Genomic DNA, 19,854 nt, shown 5'->3' on the forward strand with positions numbered 1-19,854 from the left:
TGCTAATGTGAGCACACCTTGAGATTGTTGGGTGCTCCTGAACTCACCTGCCCCGTGAACCCCTGTCCTTCTGGAGACTGCAGAAAGCCGTGGTACACCTGGTTGGCCCGAGCGATCACAGTTGCGACGGCGTCTTGGTAGTGTGGAGCAGCTATGGCGAGTAGTGGTAAAGCAGCCAGAGGTAGATGGTCTACGCTGCTGGACACGCAACTCTCGTCATAGCTATAAGGGTTCAGACTGTGGAAGTGAAGAGCATGTTAGTATCCAAACTGGTGACCCTTTGCCAAAGCAACAGACACAAGACATTTTAGTTTTGCTACCTTCTGAACTTTAAGAGATTAAATGAATTAAATGGATGACCAGCTACAATGTTCCAAAACTAGCCCAAACACTTAACATTAAGTTAGAACAACCAACGGGTAGCTGGTTAGCTCATTTTACCCAATGATTTGCTTAAAACATTTAATGCTGCTGAAGTGCCGATTACCTGTTTTTACTAATTAATGTCCAGCTTGAACCAGCTAATGTCCATCTTCGGCCAACAAGAAGAGCTAGACAAACTCATATCATTTAAAGACCAGCTCAGGCCAGCAGATGACCAGTTCTGACCGACTAATAACCAGCTTGAACCAGCTAACAACCAACTTTGACCAGCTAGAATTGATGGACAAACTTACGACCAGCTTGAAGTAGCTAATGACCACCTAGAAACCGATTACCATTTTCCAATTCACAGCAAAAAGGTTCTCAGCAGAGATCATTTAAATGCATGGCTCAGGTCAGAGAGATGACGATGACGCAATGTGAGAAGAAGAATTGCGGAGAAGCATGAGGTGCTTTATCATGCTGCACTGCATGAGTCCACAGAATAAAATAAAGAGAAAGCTGAAAGATTGCCCTGCCCCAACACTGTCACCTTGAACAGCTGTGCTAACCTCAGAGCCATCGATCAAGCACAGTGATTAGCGCCCTGAAGGCTCTGACAGAGAGACAGCTGTGCTCGGGGTGGGAGTACTGATGATGGAGGGGTACAGGCTTTTTACAGCCCAGGCCAGGACTGGGGCAAGAGCTTTACCTGTTTGAGGAGAACACATTACTCAGTGGTCTAATTGTGCAAAATTCAATATTTGATAATAGGCTGGAATTTGAACCAAAATGGACTCATCCCACCGGAATTTAAACTTATATGACAGGAAAAAGCATTCAAACACAACACAGGTAAGGCATTCTGGGGAATGAATAGTTTGTCTATCCATCTGTCGGTCGGTTACATCCATCCATCTATCCATCAGCGAGGACTATAAACATTCAAATCTCAATGTGTTAATATTTTTTCAGAACTTTTAAACAAGGCATCAGTTACAATTAGAAGTTAGAATTTCAAATGATTTGAACTCAGCTTCTTTACATTCAAATTTCAACTGCGATTCCACATCCCATTTTGCTGCCTCAATACAAAACCAATGTAAATTCAACTTTGATTTGGACTTTAACAGGCATTCTCATTTCAAATCTGAATGGCGCCACAGATATGAAATCTCCAGGAGTGTAGGTGTGATAGGCTTCTGCTTGGCGAAGTGTGGCACAGGCTACTGGTGATAAATGACTGTTGAAGGAGAAGCCTCCAAGTGGAAGTGAGCAAGTAACAAATGGATCTGTCTCCTAGAGATCTGAAAATGTAGTCAAGCTCCTTTTATCATCCTTTTGACTGGGGGAACTATGTAGCTCTAGGAAGCCTGTGAAGGAAGTCAAAGAGAAGTCACTTCTCTAATTATAATGACAACCCACAACCTCATTGTAATCAGTCTTCACTGACATTGCCTGTGCAACACAAAAGCAGGTCCCATTAACATCTTACTCACGGGAAGGCAAAAAACAGTTTTTTCCTTCTTGTTAATAGTCTACTGCTATTTTTCTTCTCTAAAACATGAATACATTTCCTCCAAACTGCATTCTGGCCGCTAATCTTTACCCTGACTCCTCACAAGGCTAGGCTAATGTGCTATGACCCAGTGTGAACAATAGTTCCTGTCATGTTTACATGAACTTTCCTGGCTGGAGAAGGACATAGCCATTACAGTAACAAGCCCGCAGACCAGGAGCCAGCCCTATTAAACATGCTCCACAGCAGGAGAGGGTTCAAAGAGCACCTCCAAACCTCACAGTATGGCCCCTCACCGGATTCATTATTTATTTACACAGTCTGTAATTAATGTTTGGCCCATGCTAGCAGCTGGCATTGTTGCTGGGGTGCTGTTTTACCTAACTAATATGAATATGGCAGGCTGAATACGAAGTCTAACAACCTGTCTTTTTTTTTGAGTAATGACAGTCTCTTCTGAGACTTTTTAGTTCTCATATCTCTTAAGTGTAGCCTCGCTGACTGTTAGAAATGGCTGTCCTTTTGTGAAATCAAATGGCTATAGTAAGAAAAATAACAATGATAATCAGTAATTAAGTTACAAAAAGAGACGTAATCTATAAAACGTTTGCCAGAAAGAAACCATTAGGTCTAGACAAGGCTAACATCCAAAGCAGTATTTTTTTTTTAAATATTTTCTGTGTTGGGTGGTTGCTATGCAATTTTCTGAACAGTTTTAACATGCCAACATTGTTGCTAGGCTGTTCTAGGTGGATGCTAGCACTGATTTAGCGTTCTGTGTGGTTGCCACGTGGTTACTTCAGTTAGAAGGTAAGTCTGTGCCTTTCTTCGCTAGGTGAAAATTCAAAGTCACAGAATAGTAATAGCACACCTCTTCTCAACAAGCAGCATGATTTGATGTGTTATTCATGTCCTTAGTAGAAACGGCATCTTAAGAACCGTTGTCTGTCAAAAAATGTCTTTATCTTTGACTTGCCTGCACTCTTTACCTGAGGGGAGTAGAGAAGAAATCTCACCAGAAAAAAAGCTAGTGAGGAAGCTGCAAGGAAATTCGGAGACAAGTAGAAAGAGAATGAACACTGAACTTTCTTGTTTGCCATAAAAATTTGATCAGATGTTCATCTAGTTTCCCTCCCTTAAGCTGTGAATACTAAGCTCTTGTACAAGAAAATATTAGGTTAGTACTAGCAAACACTAACAAAGGTGACAGTAAAGACATTTTAAAATGTTACATAATACTTCTACTTCAAATAAATGTTTTTCTTTTTGTACTTTTTGAATTCTTTTTGAATTTTCTATTCATTAATCAATATACCTGAAAAAAGTATCAACATTTCCATAAAAATATTAAACTTTCAACACTGATAATAATAATAAATGTTTCTTAAGCAATAAACCAGAATCTTAGAATGATTTCCGAAAGTTCATGTAATACTGAAGACTGAAGTAATGGCTGGTGAAAACTCATCACAGGTATACATGTAAATAAATTTAAATAGAAAACATTACAAGCTGTAATATTTAAAAATATTGCTTTTGGAAAGTAGTGCATGTAACACCACAGTCTTAATTCTCTCTTATGAATATCAAGTGCAAATAAATAACACAAGAACTTATCCATCAATCTAATGTCATACTAATCCTAACATATTGATTCTACCACCCTCATTAATGATGTTAGTATGACTCACACTAGCAGAAGTGACCCCAGTTCAAAGACAAAACCTTCCAAGCCTACTCAGAACAAATGAAGATCCCTATACTCCCTGCTAGCCTGCTCCTCAGGCAATGACTGTTGGGTCTCAAAATAACCTAGCTCCAGCTGAGGAGGCCAAGAGGAAGGAGTTTTGATCAATAACACACCTTTAGACTGCCAAAAAACCTCTTGAAAAACACACGCTGAAATTAACCAAACATTCACAAACACTGCTGCACGTATGGAAGTCACCCGTTTGAAGATCTAATTTGCAGGAGCGTCTCATTATCAATCTCATTTCTGTTTCTGATGCATTAGCACTCATTAATGAGATCTCTCTTCCGACCATTAGGGCCAACGGGGCTCAGATAAAAGATATTTATCTGAAAGCTTTGCCTTTCTATCACTCAATCAACCTAAGATTGGTAAACAGTAAACATTTCCTCATCCTTTCCATGATGTCAGGGAGCTAACATCTGCCACAAACAATCCCATTAATTTATAACAGCAGCTCTAAATTAGTAATAAAGTTAACGGGCGTAAATTTCTTCAATGTTTATATATTATCTCATAAACCAGTTGTTTATCCTATAAACAAAAGTCCATAACTATAAATATGTGATATTAACAAAGTTAGAGTTCTTGCATTTTAGACACAATATGCTTCGTCTGTTTTTGCACTACCAATGAAAATAGCTCAAAACAAAAGGCGACATTCACTTGTTGTTGACTGGTTCCTAAATTAATCATAATCATGTAACAAATCAGTTAAGTAATGATTTTAATGATTCATTTAAATCATGAATTAATCAGTATTTTTGAACAAATCAGTTGAGTAAATAATTCAATGACTCACTGGTTCATGAATGAATCTGTGTTTTTGACGAAAATTGGTTAAGGGGGACACACTTTACTTTGAGGTCCTATCCTCGCTATAAACAAACCATTAACTACGACTTCTGCCTCAAAGTCCTAATTTGCTTCTTTTTAATAGTTAGTAAGGTAGTTTTTAAATTTAGGCATTGGGTAGGATTAGGGAAGTAGAATATGGTCATGCAGAATTTGTGCTTCAAAAGGACTAATAAACAGCCAATATGTTAATAATGAAAATTGGTCCTTATACTCTAGTGTTACCATTGAGGGAATGGTTTATGAACTTATTCATGACCAATCAGTCAGTTAAGGGAATGATACAATGACTTACTTTTGCCTGAATAAATATGTATCCGTATCTTTGAACAAATTTCAAACTGACGGGAAAACCAAAACTAACTGTTTCTTAACTCTATATGCAATATATATATATATATATATATATATATATATATATATATATATATATATATATATATATATATATATATATATTATATTAATATATATATTATGCTACAAACTAAAGTAGCATAAATGGTCATCAGACTAGTAAAATGTCAAATGTCAAAGATTCAGGCCAAAGACTAATGAGGAGTTACAGGTTGTCTAGGTCCAAAGCACAAGAGTAAGCAAACTTACACCACCAAAGCTCACAGGTGGTACTGTCCTCGAGAGACAAATCAGTGTGCACCTTCTTCCCATCTAAGCTGTGACAGAGCCCCAAATTGTTTTACTACAGGAATCACGTACTGAATTGACTTGCACACCGTGCTTTGGTGAGAGAAAATCAATGTGGAAGCTTTTTTGCCAGAGTCGCTAATTGGAAATGCTGTTTGGAGGTGGCAAACACAAAGCTCCATAACATTCCGCCCCTCGTTTTCTTTTGTGTGCTTCCTCTCCACATACACTAATGCATGTGCGAGTGTCATGTGTGTGTGTGTGTGTGTGTGAGTCGCTGCTTCATACACACACTGTAAAGCCACATCTGTAAGCACATCTCATTAAAAGAGGAAACTCATTATCAGCAGTGATGGCTTGACAGGACGGCACACAGGTCTCAAAGACAATTCCCAAAGCTCTTAAACTGAGGACATGAGAACATACATGCATGGCAGCTATACTGAAAGATGATGTGTGCACTATAAAAGGGTCTCTAAACACAGCAGTGAGCTGTCTACATCTGAAATGTCTGTCAAGAGGGAGAGAGCAGTGAACATTAACTGGGTGATTCTCACAAAAACATGTCCAGGTCACATTTCACCTCAACATCAATGAATAAAGAAAACTGAGACAGTAAAACACTTTTCATTTAAATAAAATCATAATTAAGGCAGCAGCAACTGAAATTAAAATGACTAAAAAAGGCTATGATAAAAGAAAAACGTGAGCAGTCACAAAGCTGGCTGTAGGAAGGATGAAAAATGAAAAATTAATATAATTGCTTAAATATATTACTTCAATATTTACTTCAAGAAAACATCCTTTTAATTTGATGTTTTGATTTTGGAGTGAAATGTGACTTGGACAGGTTTTGTAGATACACCCAATTGTTTAGTCCGGTTTAAAACGTTGCTAGATCTCAGCAGAAGATCAAAGTCTCTCTTGCTGATCCTGGTCTAAGTAACAAGTAAACTGACCGCCTATGCCTTCATTAATCCTGTGGGAAGCAAAAGGAAGTCTTGTTGATGAAAGAAAACCCCATTGTGTGATTGTAAGGGTGTGTGTTTGTGTGTATTCGGTATCCAGGGAGCACGATTATGACCTGCAACAGTTACTCGGCCTCTCCCAGTAGGCTGTTGTTCTTTATTATATCACTTTTATTATATCCCCCTCTCTCAGTACTGGATAAACGCAGACAGATAGACATAAAACGACTCATGGTTTCTGCATCTTTGTCCTTTGCTCAGGTCAGTATAATACTCACTGCAGCTACATCCACTGAACCATAAAACCAAAGCAAAAGAGGAAATGCAGTTTGTATGTCACTCATGAACAGGGTTTACCAAGTTAATCTCTGTGGTACCCCAATGACTGACATTTTTTTTTACTGTGTGCGCCATGGGATTGGGCAGAGATTGTGATCATGTGATCAAAGACCCTTTCTGACACTATGGAGCTCCTCAATCTTCATTGCTTCACCCAGGTGATGACAAAAGACACAAAAAAAGATCTATAGAAAAAAAATCCCTCGGAAGAACCCAGAGCCACTGAGCTCTTGAAGCAATGGATCCGGTTTCACAGCTTAAAGGGAGTCTGTTCATTATAAAGGCTGATTCTCACAGAAAGCATTAGAGTTACATGCTTACTTGGGGCTGTCGTCTTACTGCTTATTCATTTCATCCCTTATAAACGAAAAGCAGCATAGAGGGATGACTAAATTCATTAATGTCTCTCTCATCACGCTAAGCTTAGGCTTTGAATCTTATCTGCACTCTTTTCTACCTGCATGAGATGAAGAGATGCTGTGTGAAAGGCAATGCAATTAATAGACTGCTCATTGCCTTCTGTAGTAGAAGGCAAATGTGGGTTTATTGGGAACACAAATTTGTAAATGTTGTTACATTCAACTTTTTTGCTTTTTGTTCTGTAAATAATTCTAAATTGTTATAGTCACTGGATTCTCACAACTTTAATACAGAAGTTCTATTGTAAAAATGAGGGCTGCAACATAAAAAAAATGATCCCTTCTGGACTTTTCCATGTGAAAATGCACGATTAAAAAGAGTAGGGTCTGTAAAGAGCTTTTATTTGGTTAGTATTAATTTCTTGCAGAAAACAAACATTTATTCAACAAGGATTAAAAAAAATGGATCAAATGTCAAAGTGTGCATGTACACCGTGTATTTTATGTCAACGTACAATGTTAAAAAAGATTTATATTTCCAAAAAAGCTGTACTTTTTAACTTTCTATTAATCAAAGAATCCTGAAAAACAGTGTTCACAAATGTTCTAAGCAGCACAACTGTTGTCAACACTGATAATCAGACATGTTTCTTTAAAAGCAAATCAGACTGGAGTTACGGCTGCTGAAAATTCAACTTTGCCATCACAGGAATAAATTACATTTTAAAATATATTCAAATAATAAATACCATCATTAAATAATATTTCACACACTGCATACTGTATTTCTGATCATAAAAATACAGTCCTGGTGAGCATAAGAGACTTCTTTCGAAAACATTATTTTATCTTCTGACCCAAAACTTTTGAACAGCAGTGCACCAGGGGCCCAATGGGCTCTTATTTGAGGACATAAATTTGTAAAATGTTTTTCAAATGTTCTTTAGTTGTAATGGAGTTGCTCAGCTAGCTCATAAAACCAACTCCCAAGACTGCCCAGTGACTGAATCTGTCAGCATTTCCCCATAAAAACGAGTTTCATGCTTTCAGCCAGTTTCACCTGAGGGTTTTCCAATGACATCAGAGCAAAGCCTCTAATTATGTGGCATCTCTTTCAAAGTGTATATGCACAATGGCGCAACATATTCCATTCTAGGATATTCAGCCATAGTACTGCTGGAAGGAAACAGTAATGATATCAGGTGCTAGCATGCATGGTATTAACTTCAAAGAATACCATGGCCCATTTCCAAAAAAACATGGTCATTAAAAAGGCTTTCAGTAATAGCTACTTACTTTGACACAAGGCAGAAGGCCTCAGCGCATACGGCAGGGCATGGCACCAGCTTGATGACGAAATGCTGAGCTGCAGCTTGGAAATGAGCTTGAGACACTTTTTCCAGCACTGAGGACAGGGTGTTTACATCTGCATTCTTGGCGCCTGGCTCTCCGCCCGCTAGGTCCAGTATGTTTCCCCCGTGAACCACCAACACCAGCACATGCGTTTGACATTTGTTCTAGTGAACAAGGTACATGGAAAGGTCACGGCACAATACCATAGAAAAGGAAGCAGTAGCACACTGAATATTCAAAAAGATCATCTTACCTCAGCTTCCTCTAGACCGTCAATGCTAGTCTGTGGGACACATTTTGACCTCCTTACACGGTAGAGATTCTCTGAGCCCATTAAGGTCAGAAAATGAGATGGATAGATGGGATTTATATAAAAAGAGAGAGAGAAGGTGATTATAGCTACTTTGCACAGATGCACAGCAAACAGAACCACAAATGATTATTGATCCTGCAAAGCCCACTCATCCCCCTTTCATTAATGATTTTACCTTCCATTTATTTTCTTCATGAGATGACACAGAAAATGTAATGTTATTATCAAAGCCACATACTGGTACCATCATATTTCAAAACACGTCAATAGGAAACAGACAGAGCTTGGGATTTGTATCAGACAAAGCCCTTCATTTTGATGTCGGCTGGTGTCATACAAAAATAACAAAACCAAGTAACAAATTGCACACAAGAGGAATTGAACAGAACCAACAAAAAGCCTTTTGGTGTCTCTGAATCTCCAAATAAGACCGCTGGCCTTCAGCCAATGTCATTACACCTCACCTTCACCATTCCGCGCTCTATTTTTTTTCTATTTGTAGCTTCCCGCTCTGTTCTGCCAGCTCATTCTCACACTCATGATCTAGCGCTCCTGTTCTGGCTGGCCTCCAGTCATTCAGTCAGCATGGAGCTCATGTCCATGCCTTCTCAATACCTTTTATCAGTCTATCTGCTTTTAGGAGGTAAATGCTGGAAACTCACAATCCACAAGGTGAACATTTTTATTAAATTTTTATCTCTGAAGTGGTTGTTCATGGTAATATGACACATACTGTATAAACTGCATCTCTTCTATTTGACAACTGCAAACTTATGAATAACAATGGTTGATTTTCTTGTTTTCTTTTCCACATTATTAATTCAACATATTGTCAAATTCCAGGTGTTTTTTCAATCCCATCATTCTGTAATGACAAAACGCCATTCGTAAACAGAGCATGTTAAGAGTTTGTACAAACAAACTCAGCATTGATTCATAATCAATCCTTTCGGAGACAAGCCTGGGAACCGGCACATATGTGAACCACCGGAATGATGTCATAACAACCCCAAGCTACAATGACTTCAAACAGACTAAGCTGATGATAGACCAGACTAGTTCTCTTAATGGCATATTCATTCACTTCTAAATCACTGGGTCTCCAAGGAGCAATTGCGTTCATTGAAAAGCTGTACTGACTGAAAAAAAAAAAAAAAAAAAAAAAAACACCCAGTAGTGAGAGTCTGTGCTCATTCCAGCTGCAGGCTTTCATTCACAGCCGCACCACGAGGAAAACAGCCGGGGCACTGAGCTCTGCTCTGTCCTGTGCTTAACACTGTATACACACTGCCAATCAGCCAAAGCATTATCAGGCTCACTGCCACTTTCTTACTACTACCACCTGTCTGACTGCCTCTCCAGATGCTGCAAGCCACAAACCAATTCAGCTTACATAATGAGCCACATATATGGATAATTAAAGTAATAAAATGTAATAAAATTACAATAAAATTACTTGTTCAAATGTTATTTCAATTGCTATATTCTTCCAACTTACACTGTTGTACGTTCTCTTTGGTCATGCCGATAAAGCGAATTGAATTGAATTGAATTGAATTGAATTGAAGATAGATAGATAGATAGATAGATAGATAGATAGATAGATAGATAGATAGATAGATAGATAGATAGATAGATAGATAGACAGACACAAAAAAAAGATAGACAATCAAACAGACAAAGGCAGACAAATAGAATGATAGAAGAAACAACAGAATCATAGATGGATTAACAGACAGACTGACAGAATGATGGATAGATGGTGAACTTTACGTGTTAATGAAATTCCAAAACAGGAGTTTAATGCTTTTCTAGAGTGGCAGAACAGGGAATGCTGAGAACGCCCACAGTTTAGCCTCAATTGGTCTCAAAAGGTAAGAAAGCGATGGCAAAGCAAAGCAATAACAACAAAACCATTACATTGTTTTGAGACCAGGTGGGTCCCGAGCAAAATTATAGACAAGATTATTGATTCCCCTCCCATTCCTCACACCCTCTGGTCCAGAATGTCACTTCTCTATTAATGCAATGGGGACAGTTTGTTCTTATTCACTCTGCTCTGAAGTTGCCTGCCTCTCTTGCTTTAGCTCGTGTCCTCTATTTCCCACAGCAGCCCAGTCATCCAGCACTACCCCTGCAGATTTATAGCATCCTGTAGAGAAATACAGATTCAAGGGACAGGAAGAAAGATAGAGCAATTAGAGAGAGAGAGAGAGAAAGAGAGACAACCACAGAGGGCAGTGAAGAATGTGACAGAGAAAGAAAGGAGATGGACAAAGATTTGACCACTCCAAGCAATACGTAACATCTAACCAACAACTCTCTTCTTTCAGAGGAGCCAAACTAAGTAAAAATAAAAATACAAATCAACCAATGAGTAGAACTGCTCCTTCAGTGACTGAGCCTGTTCCTCCTTTTGAGGACAAAATCATGCAGTTTAACAAAAGATGGATTTTTCCCAGGCAAACCTGAACAAATCTGTAAGCTGTATGCCCACATTTGTAAACATTTGTAAGAATCGTGTATCGACGATAGTCAGAGATATCTGCGATAGTCAAGACGATATTAGGCTCATTCTACTCTTAATGTATATTTTTATTAGGCGGCCTATTATAATTCGCCTATTAACCTGACCAGCTATTTCACTTCAGCAACGCATTTCACACACACACACGCGAGCACGTGGGCAAAAGAGGATTGAGCCCGGTTGAATAAGATTCCATCCACAAACAGATGTAAATCATCTGCAGATATAAGGTATTTCATTGCACTTTAAAAAGTAATCTGAACGGCCTATATATGTGCAATATTCTAAACGAGCCGAATTTAATGCCACAGTTGTGTTAGAATGCATCTCATTCTTGTTTCTGTGGCGGTGCGTTTAGCTCAACATGGGGCGCACACCTGAGTGGTTTAAAACATTAAATAGTTATGCTATGACAAGAACAAAGAGTCTCTCTCTTGCTCCACCCATGCACGATAATATCATGTATCGTCGATCTCATGGGCTGACGATATGACGATTTGAAAAATGACCATATCGTCCAGCACTAACACACACCCGTAGCAGTGGGCAGCCATTTATGCTGCGGCGCCCGGAGAGCAGTTGGGGGTTCGGTGCCTTGCTCAAGGGCACCTCAGTCGTGGTATTGCCAGCCCAAGATTTGAACCCACAACCTTAGGGTTAGAAGTTATACTCTCTAACCACTAGGCCATGACTTGCCCCATAAATGATCAATTAAATAAATGATATTTACAAAAGTATTTTACAAAAATATACAGCAGTGCTACCTTGTGTTCACCAACAAAAACATCTACAATATTTTTCAATTAAATCCGCAAACTTTCCAAACACAAATGCACCAAAACTGAAAATTCTTGGCCGAAGCCAAAGACAAATGAAATGAAACACTGGTCAGAAGCCTGAATACAGAGTAACATTGTTTCAGCGCAGATTTTTTGTCTTGCTTTGGATTTTGAACCCAGGCTATCAAGCTTGCACAATTTGTGCTTGTTTTAGAAAACAAAACATTGATTCCACAGTTTATTTACTAATTGTTTAAGGCCATCATATCATCATATAGTAACCAGCAACAACCACCCCTTTCACTTCTCATCAGAGACATGAGATGCAGATGCAGTGCTAAGCAGTCTCTCGCTGTTGTTGCTTGCAATGATTTTTGCATCATTCTCAGACAGTTTTAAATTCTTCCACACTACAGATATGTTTGCTGCATTAGCACGCCCCTCAATTTGATCGCGTCACGTCATTGTTCAGTACAATATCTTTAGTCTTTTCACTTATTCAGAAATAATTTATTTTGCTATTTTCGGCCGAATAATTTCAGTTGCCGAACATTCAGTGCATCCCGTTAGACAACCGTGCTTAGCCGTGCTGTTAGACTGCGTGTGCGTGACATCGCCAGTCTGTTGCCTGGCTACCAGTTTGACTTAACAATGAAACCATATCCGTGCTGACTGGCCTGGATTGGCAAGGAATAGAACGGTTAAGCAAAGAAAAATATTTGGCTCGATAGTGGAAAAGTAGCTTATGTATTGCCCATGAGAGAACGTCATGATTCAAGACGAAAATTATCTCAGCTGGGAGCACTTTAAATTGCGTGAGGACAAGACAAAGGCAGTGTCAGATGTGAGATTTGAAACTGGCCTACCACAACAGCACATCCAGTTTGAAAACAGAGTTTTGCAAGTAGTACGCCTGTAGCATATTGTTGGTGTAAAAAATTAGCTGATTTTATTCACAATTTTACACATGATAAAAACGTGAACTTAATTTGCTTGGAAAATAATTGTGAGTACGGCAGCCATAAAAAAAAAACGTAAAGTAGCACAGCCTAATAATAATTTGTTTATATTAAAAGTATTGCTCTGAACAAGCCTGGATGTGTGTTTTGTATCACTAGTTCAGTGTCCGTTCTCCGATCCTATAAGCCCTGCCAGCGTGAGGCGTGCCGCTTCTGCCTCACGCGGTTCTGTAGTTTATTAAAAGTTGATTAAATCTGAAAGTGTCTCGTATCCTTATTGCACCAAAATGCGACAGTTCAGAAGCGCTCTCCCTCCGAAGCTTTGAATATTCGGTGTTGATAACTATCGAAGCTTCGAAGATCAAAAAATGGTATTTGAACCAGCCCTACAAGACTGAGAGAGAGAAATAAGGAGAAAGAGATCAAGGAAAGAGAGAGAGAGAATGAGAGAGCAACAAGAGAACAGAGTGACAAACAGAGAGAGAAAAAAAAGAGTGAAATAGATTGAGATTGAAAGCGATAGAGAGAGGAGGCTGTTCAGAATGCAGATATGCATAAAGTGGAAGTAAACATGAAAGTGTTGCCAAAAATACACCTGGTCTGACAGCAGCCACAGGCGATTGGATGAGCTCATGAAGAGATTGGACAGAGAAGTGAAGAGTACAACTCAACTGAAGAGAGCTAGAAATCATATAGATGAATTGTTGCAAGGATCATATAGAGAACCAAAAATGCAAAAATGGACACAGAATGTAACTAGTTTGACCAATGAGTTTATTAAGCAGCAACTGTAAATTCCAAGAAAAGCTGACTTCTGCAGATGAGATGCAAAAAAAAAAAAAAAAAAAAAAAAAAATTCAAGGCCATAATGATTTAGTGCTTAAATCATAAAGCTATTTAATACTTATTGTTTTCTTTTTTTTTGCAGATTTTAGCACAAATTTTGCAATTCACACTATACTGGTGGTTCTCTACCGGGGGCTGGGGCCCACTAGGGGGCCTCAGCAAATTTTCAAATGGGCAACAAGATGACTTGGTTGACTGTTTTTATTCCCTAGGCTTGATTGTGTTTATGGGGTGCCGTCTAACGTGTTAATGCTTGATTTAAAAAAAAAATGTATTCCTTTATTCCACATTTGAATTATTCAATGAGTTCCTGTTTTTTTTAAACCACTCCCTCAGAAATATGCGATTGGTTAGCTCGTCCAGTGTGCTGTGATTGGCTAAACCGGCAGTGCTTGTCTGAATGTCCCGCCCCTCACCTTAGCAGCATGTGCTATGGTTGTAAACATTGGCATCATCTAAATTGCTTATCAGTTTGAGCCCGATTGAGACGCAGAGAATATTAGTGAAGATTATTGCGCAGAACCTGTGCAAGCACAGCTCTTAACCCTCTGGGGACGGATTAGGCGGTACCGCCCAAAATGGCATACTTTTACAAATGTGTAGTTATCTCAAAAACTATTAATGCTAGAGAGATGCGGGTTTTTTTGCCGTCTTCCTCAGATTCCGCTGAAAACAGCGGTGTCCAGTTTTAATATTAAACACTTCCCTTATTGCGCAATACCACTGCGTAAACAGGCCAATGAAAACGATTGTGCTAGGCAGATTCAACACGCAACAGCCAATGGAAAAATTGCCGCTGGGAGGAGTCTTTTTCTAACCCAATCAGAGGAAGGTTATGTCTTCTAGCGATTCAGAGGACTCTGTAGCTCTGCTGTAGCCTTGTAAAAGCTGGCTGGACTAAAGTAAAAGACATGTAATCAATAAGCGTTCAGAGAATCAGCATCAGGGTGGAGAAAGCAGAACGCGATCGGAGTGTTACAGAGAGCGATCGGAGTATTAGCGAGCACAAAGAGCTAAATTCGAGCGATCGGAGAATCAGCATCACGTGGAGAAAGCAGAAAGTGATCGGAGTGTTAGCGAGCACAAAGAGATAAATTCGAGAGAGATACAGCATTATTACAGAATTGTTTTATCAAAATGGCAAGCAGTAAAAGATTTACGGCAGAACAAGCTCTGGAACAATTACTGGAAAGGCCTGGAGAGGCCTTGCTTTGCTCACTGGCATGCCTAGGACTGTTTTTAAAAAAAGTTAATTATTTAATTGTTCTTTACACATTTGATTAAACAATAACACATTTCTGTCAAGCAAAGAGTTTGAAAAAATATATTTTCTTTGTTCAAAAACTGTTCTATATTGTGTGTTTTTCAGTAATAAATGACAAAAATCTAATTTTCGTTTTTGAAATTCTCTAGTTTATTGTAAAATTTTTCACTCATATTTCCTTTATATAAACATATTGCATGCATGCTTATGGTAGCTTAGGGTCTTCTGAATCCATAGATACCAAACACAGGGTGTTTCATCTCCTTTACATATGATTTATAAGCCCAAATATAAAAATAGAGAAAACAGACCAAAAAGGGCTTAGCCCCAAAAATAAAAAAAACGCCTAGGACTGTTTGTAAATAAAGTTAATTATTTAATTGATCTTTACACATTTGATTGAACATTAACCCATTTCTGTCAAGCAAAGAGTTTGAAAAATATATTTTTGGGTCAAAAACTTTTAACTATTGTTGTGTGAGGTAGGATTTTCAGTAATAAATGACAAAATCTAATTTTCGTCTTTGAAATTCTCTAGTTTATTGTACAATTTTTCACTCATACTTCCTTTATAGACATATTGCATGCATGCTTATGGTAGCTTAGGGTCTTCTGAATCCATTGATACCAAATACATGGTGGTCCATCCTCATTACATATGGTTTATAAGCCGAAATGTAAAAATAGAGAAAACGGACCAAAAAGGGCTTAGTCCCCTAAGGGTTAATGGTATGCTTTTTGTTTGTTGTTGTCTCATACTTTTAGTTACGATGTTATTTGTAAATGTTACTGCTTTGGTTAGGTTTTAATATACGGTTTTATCCTGATTAAAACTGTAATACATTAAGACAACAGCACGCGCATATATTTATTTAACATCTTATAGCTATGAGAAAATGAGTGTATGCAATGAGCTGATCATCTGACAGAGAGAGAAGGAGAGGGGGGGGGGGTGCACAGCGTGTGCAAAGCAGGGCGACACGAGGAACAGAATTAAAAACCGCTGCTTAAGAACATATGATTTTGAAACTTGTGTATCAATAAGAATCACTTGAAGACAGAATCGCAATTCATATATGAATAGATTTTTACATGCACTCCTAGTTTTCGGTTCCTCTTCTCTAAAGCAGCAGAACATGGCCTTGCCCCCTTTATTGTGTGTTCCCAGGGGCGGGGTTAATCTGGGTTTGTGATGCAACTAACACAGGAAGTAACTCGTTGTAGTCCCATACAAACCATTTTGTAGGCGTTAAACTGCCAGAATTTTAAAAGACGATATCTTTGCTTACATTGAACTTTCAGCGCTGCAACTTTGCAGATATTGTTCATACTCAAACAGCAACATTACACACTAACTAATGTTATCAATCAACCACCCCTTTAAAAAGAATTAACTAAATAGATTATTATAATATATGAAAATAATATAACTAACTTAAATGCTACAAAACCAAACCATGAAAAGTGTAATAATATTTTTCTATTTTTTTGGTTTTGAACTATATTGTTTTTAGTGAAAAAAATAAATAAACACAAAAATAAAACCTTTTTATTCTTTACACATCTGGAATCACAATTAATAAGGATGAATAGACCAATACTCCCAGTTTCTGTTAAATCTGGAACAAGCCTGGAAACAAGAACCTTTTTCATAATTCTAGCAGATATATTAGAAATACTGAAAATACTAAGGTTTTGATTTTATATTATGTTATTTAAAAAAAAAACTACAATACCAATGTTAATTTATCATTATTTTATTTATTTATTCATTTTTTATTAAAAAAAATATAAATAAAAATATTATGAGTATTATGTTGGACTTTGACATAAACATACAAAAAGACCCCAAATCAGAGATGTACGGTGTTCCAAGCGGTATTTGAATGGATTGCTTCAGAACATTTGTGGAACAGTTACAGGCTGTCACTTGCAATGCATTACTGTGAGACACATCACAATGAGTTTGGTGTCACTGCCACATGGGAAAAGTGGGCGATTTCAGGAAGAGCAGAGCAGACATTTTTGACCATCTGCTTGCCAGGGAACACACCAGGCTGTACAAAATCCCAGGTGCAGAAAGTTAAAAATAACAGATTCCAGCTTCTCGTCAAATTTGACATGGACAGCAATATGTTCAGTGGAAATACATTCAGCAATCTGACCCAAGCACTCACCCTCTCAAATAAGAGAATATACAGTAAAGGCAAAACACAAACTCTGTCTCTATCTCTCTCGCTCTCTCAAACACACACACACACACACACACACATAGGCACATCACAACAGTTGTGTAGTGTTAACACTGAACAAGCTCATTTATTCTGGCTAGATGCATCAACAGCATACATCTGCCATTGCAGGACAGAAATGTGTCAGCCACTAGAGATTCTGATGTAACATTCATATTGAGGTGCAGTCATAGTGTGATTTAAAAATCTGTCAAATCTATAGTCTATTCTGTTATCTATTGAGCACATTAATGTGGAGACAATTTTGTTGATTATAATAGGAGTGAATTAGTTTTACCACCTATCGTCCAGTGTAAGGATGGTGTTACTGAAGGTTTTTAACCTAAAATAGAATTACTGTAGGTTTTATTAATAAAACAAATTAAATGAAATACAATACAATAAAATTAAAGGCACCTTGATATATTTTTTAAGTATTATAAAATATTAAGTATGTGAAAATGTGAGTTCTGGGTAAAGAGGAAATGCGAGACATAAACTTAAGATGGGAAATTATCTAATGAAAACAAAATTATTATTATTATATATTTTTTTATTTCTTGGTAGATCTGAATAGCATAAATAACCAAAATCATGAAGGGCCAGGTCATAATTCTTACTATTCATCTTAAACCATGCAATGTTGTTGGCCAACTGGCGAGTATAATGTTTTATATACTTGCGAAAGCCAATTTTACTTTGCTTTAGCGCTTGGCAACTGTTATTATTGGACCCCAAACACATGGTTCTCAGAACAGCAGACTCTGTCACAGACTGGTATCAGTGTCCTGGCAGATATATACAAGTTAATACAGCAATCATGAGCTCAGACCTCCTCCTGTGCGAATACGCTGCATCAACACCTAATTATGGTCCTTTCCCTTCCTTTTCTATCTATCGTTCTCTCTGTGGAGTCATCATATTGTTCCTAGCTTTGTGTGTCTTCAGTTTTCCCTGCTTGTGGCATTCTGTGGTTAAATGGAGAAAGAAAAGGAAAGAAAAGTAATTAAATGGGAATTAGCGTGTGAGGGAGATTGTGCCTACAAGAGGCATATGTTAAAAATACGACTTGGCAGGAGCTTGCGTGGGGGAGAATACAGATGAGGTGTGTTCGAGTGTCTGGCTTTGGGCGAGGCACGGAAAAGCCATGTCTGTGAGGAACTAGAAGCGACGTGAGCCTGTCAGCCGTGGTCCCTCAGATAAGCGGAGAAGATAACGTGTGTGATTCAATCAGTCAACAGAGACTAGGGCTCTTATTTTCTGCATTAATTAGTAATTTGTTCTAATTTATTCAGCTAAAGCTTGAGGTCTTATCAGAAACTGGACTGCAGAGAGTTTGTTTTTGTCACAACGTAATTGACTAGGTCATTAACATTTGAAAACTTGAGTAAAATGTTATGGTGAGAGGAATTGAAATATTCAATATATTTCTGCCAGGCAAACACTCTGGACACTGAGATGCTGGCAGAATCAAAAGTCAGCAAAGTTCAGATCAATATTTAGCACAAGAGCAAGATTTTATTACATTGTTTTATCTGTGGCCAAGTGGGTTCATGACTGTTTTATATTATTGCGGTTGATGTTGAAGAGCTGCACAACTGGCCACAGCTAAATACTAAATACAAATACTAAAAACTGAACAAAAAAAAAAAATGATTTAGAAATACCAATGAAAACGTTCTAATTTTACTACTACAATAGGCGCGTTTCCATTTCCATTTTCAGGCAATGCGAAAAAGAAATAATAATTCACAAAACTGCAATTGAAACATTTTTTTTCGTATTTGTATGTAAAATATGTAAAAAGTCATATGATCATTCTTCAATGTACTATAACCTCCAAGAAACACTTCATATGTGGCCGCTCTCCAGTATAAGGGGCATTCCCTACCATTAATGCTTTACACTGCACACGTCTGCGGCACAGTGTGGCTCTGATTGGGCCACTGAAGCTGATTACGGCCACTCTAGTCAATGCTTGTGTTTATGCCAGCCAATGCCACGCACGTTTTGAAGCGGCTCTCCAAAATCCGTCAAAAAAAAAAAAAATCCCACCAAAATCCATTGCCATGACTTATCGTGAGAGGCAAAAGATTTGTTTTAGTCGCATAACATTGGTTAACTGAAGTGCTGTCATTTCGCAATACTTTTTTATCAACATTTTTAAAATATTGCCAAATGTTTGTGCAAATCTGTAACGGAAATGTGCCTAATGATTCAAAAAAAAAAAAAGGACATATCTTCTTTGATTCTACCCAAAAAATATTATTAGCATTTTCCACTTTTAAAGTGAAACTAGCTTTTTTTGTTTGTTTGTTTTTCAAGAAGTTAAAGTGGTGAATAAGCAATGTCTTGATTTTAAGGTGATTTCACTTAATTTAATGCTGTTTTATCATATTTTAAATATTTTTAAGTGGAAGTAACCCCCTGCTTAAGAACCACTGTAGTAAGCACATCTAAGTTGCTGATTCAGAGGCAGCACAGATGCACTGTATGTACTTAGAGATTCAAAAGCATGGGAAAATGCATAAATTAAGAAATCACTTCAAAACAGAGCTCCAGCTTTAAATCTCAAGTACTAACCTACTGGAGTTCATCATACTCACACTGATTGAATTCAATCAGTGGACAGAAAAGGAAGGTATAGAGGGCAACCCAGATAGAGGAGGTTGCTGGCTTCTGTCTGGTGTTTTTTCTCTGAGGATTCATCAGGCTGTTTCGGTCTTCAAACCCAAGCTCTGCCAACAGGCCCCCTTACTCCTCGACTCCAACTTCCATCTGCTC

The 19,854-nt window shown here is 38.0% G+C and overlaps 1 protein-coding gene across 2 annotated transcripts in view; it reads right to left on the bottom strand.

The window, feature by feature from the left end:
* Positions 1 to 19,854, bottom strand: part of LOC113114831 (membrane-associated phosphatidylinositol transfer protein 3-like) — a 73,774-nt gene that overhangs the window by 23,987 nt on the left and 29,933 nt on the right. For both annotated transcript variants that reach the window (XM_026281885.1, XM_026281884.1), the window contains exons 4-6: positions 8,405 to 8,475; positions 8,095 to 8,315; positions 48 to 237 (exon numbers count right to left, since the gene is read on the bottom strand). In XM_026281885.1, coding sequence (XP_026137670.1) covers positions 48 to 237; positions 8,095 to 8,315; positions 8,405 to 8,475 — 482 coding nt within the window. The remainder of the gene's footprint in view (positions 1 to 47; positions 238 to 8,094; positions 8,316 to 8,404; positions 8,476 to 19,854) is intronic.

This window comes from Carassius auratus, chromosome 15 (genome assembly GCF_003368295.1).
Source record: "Carassius auratus strain Wakin chromosome 15, ASM336829v1, whole genome shotgun sequence".
In the NCBI taxonomy this organism is placed as follows: Eukaryota; Metazoa; Chordata; class Actinopteri; order Cypriniformes; family Cyprinidae; genus Carassius; species Carassius auratus.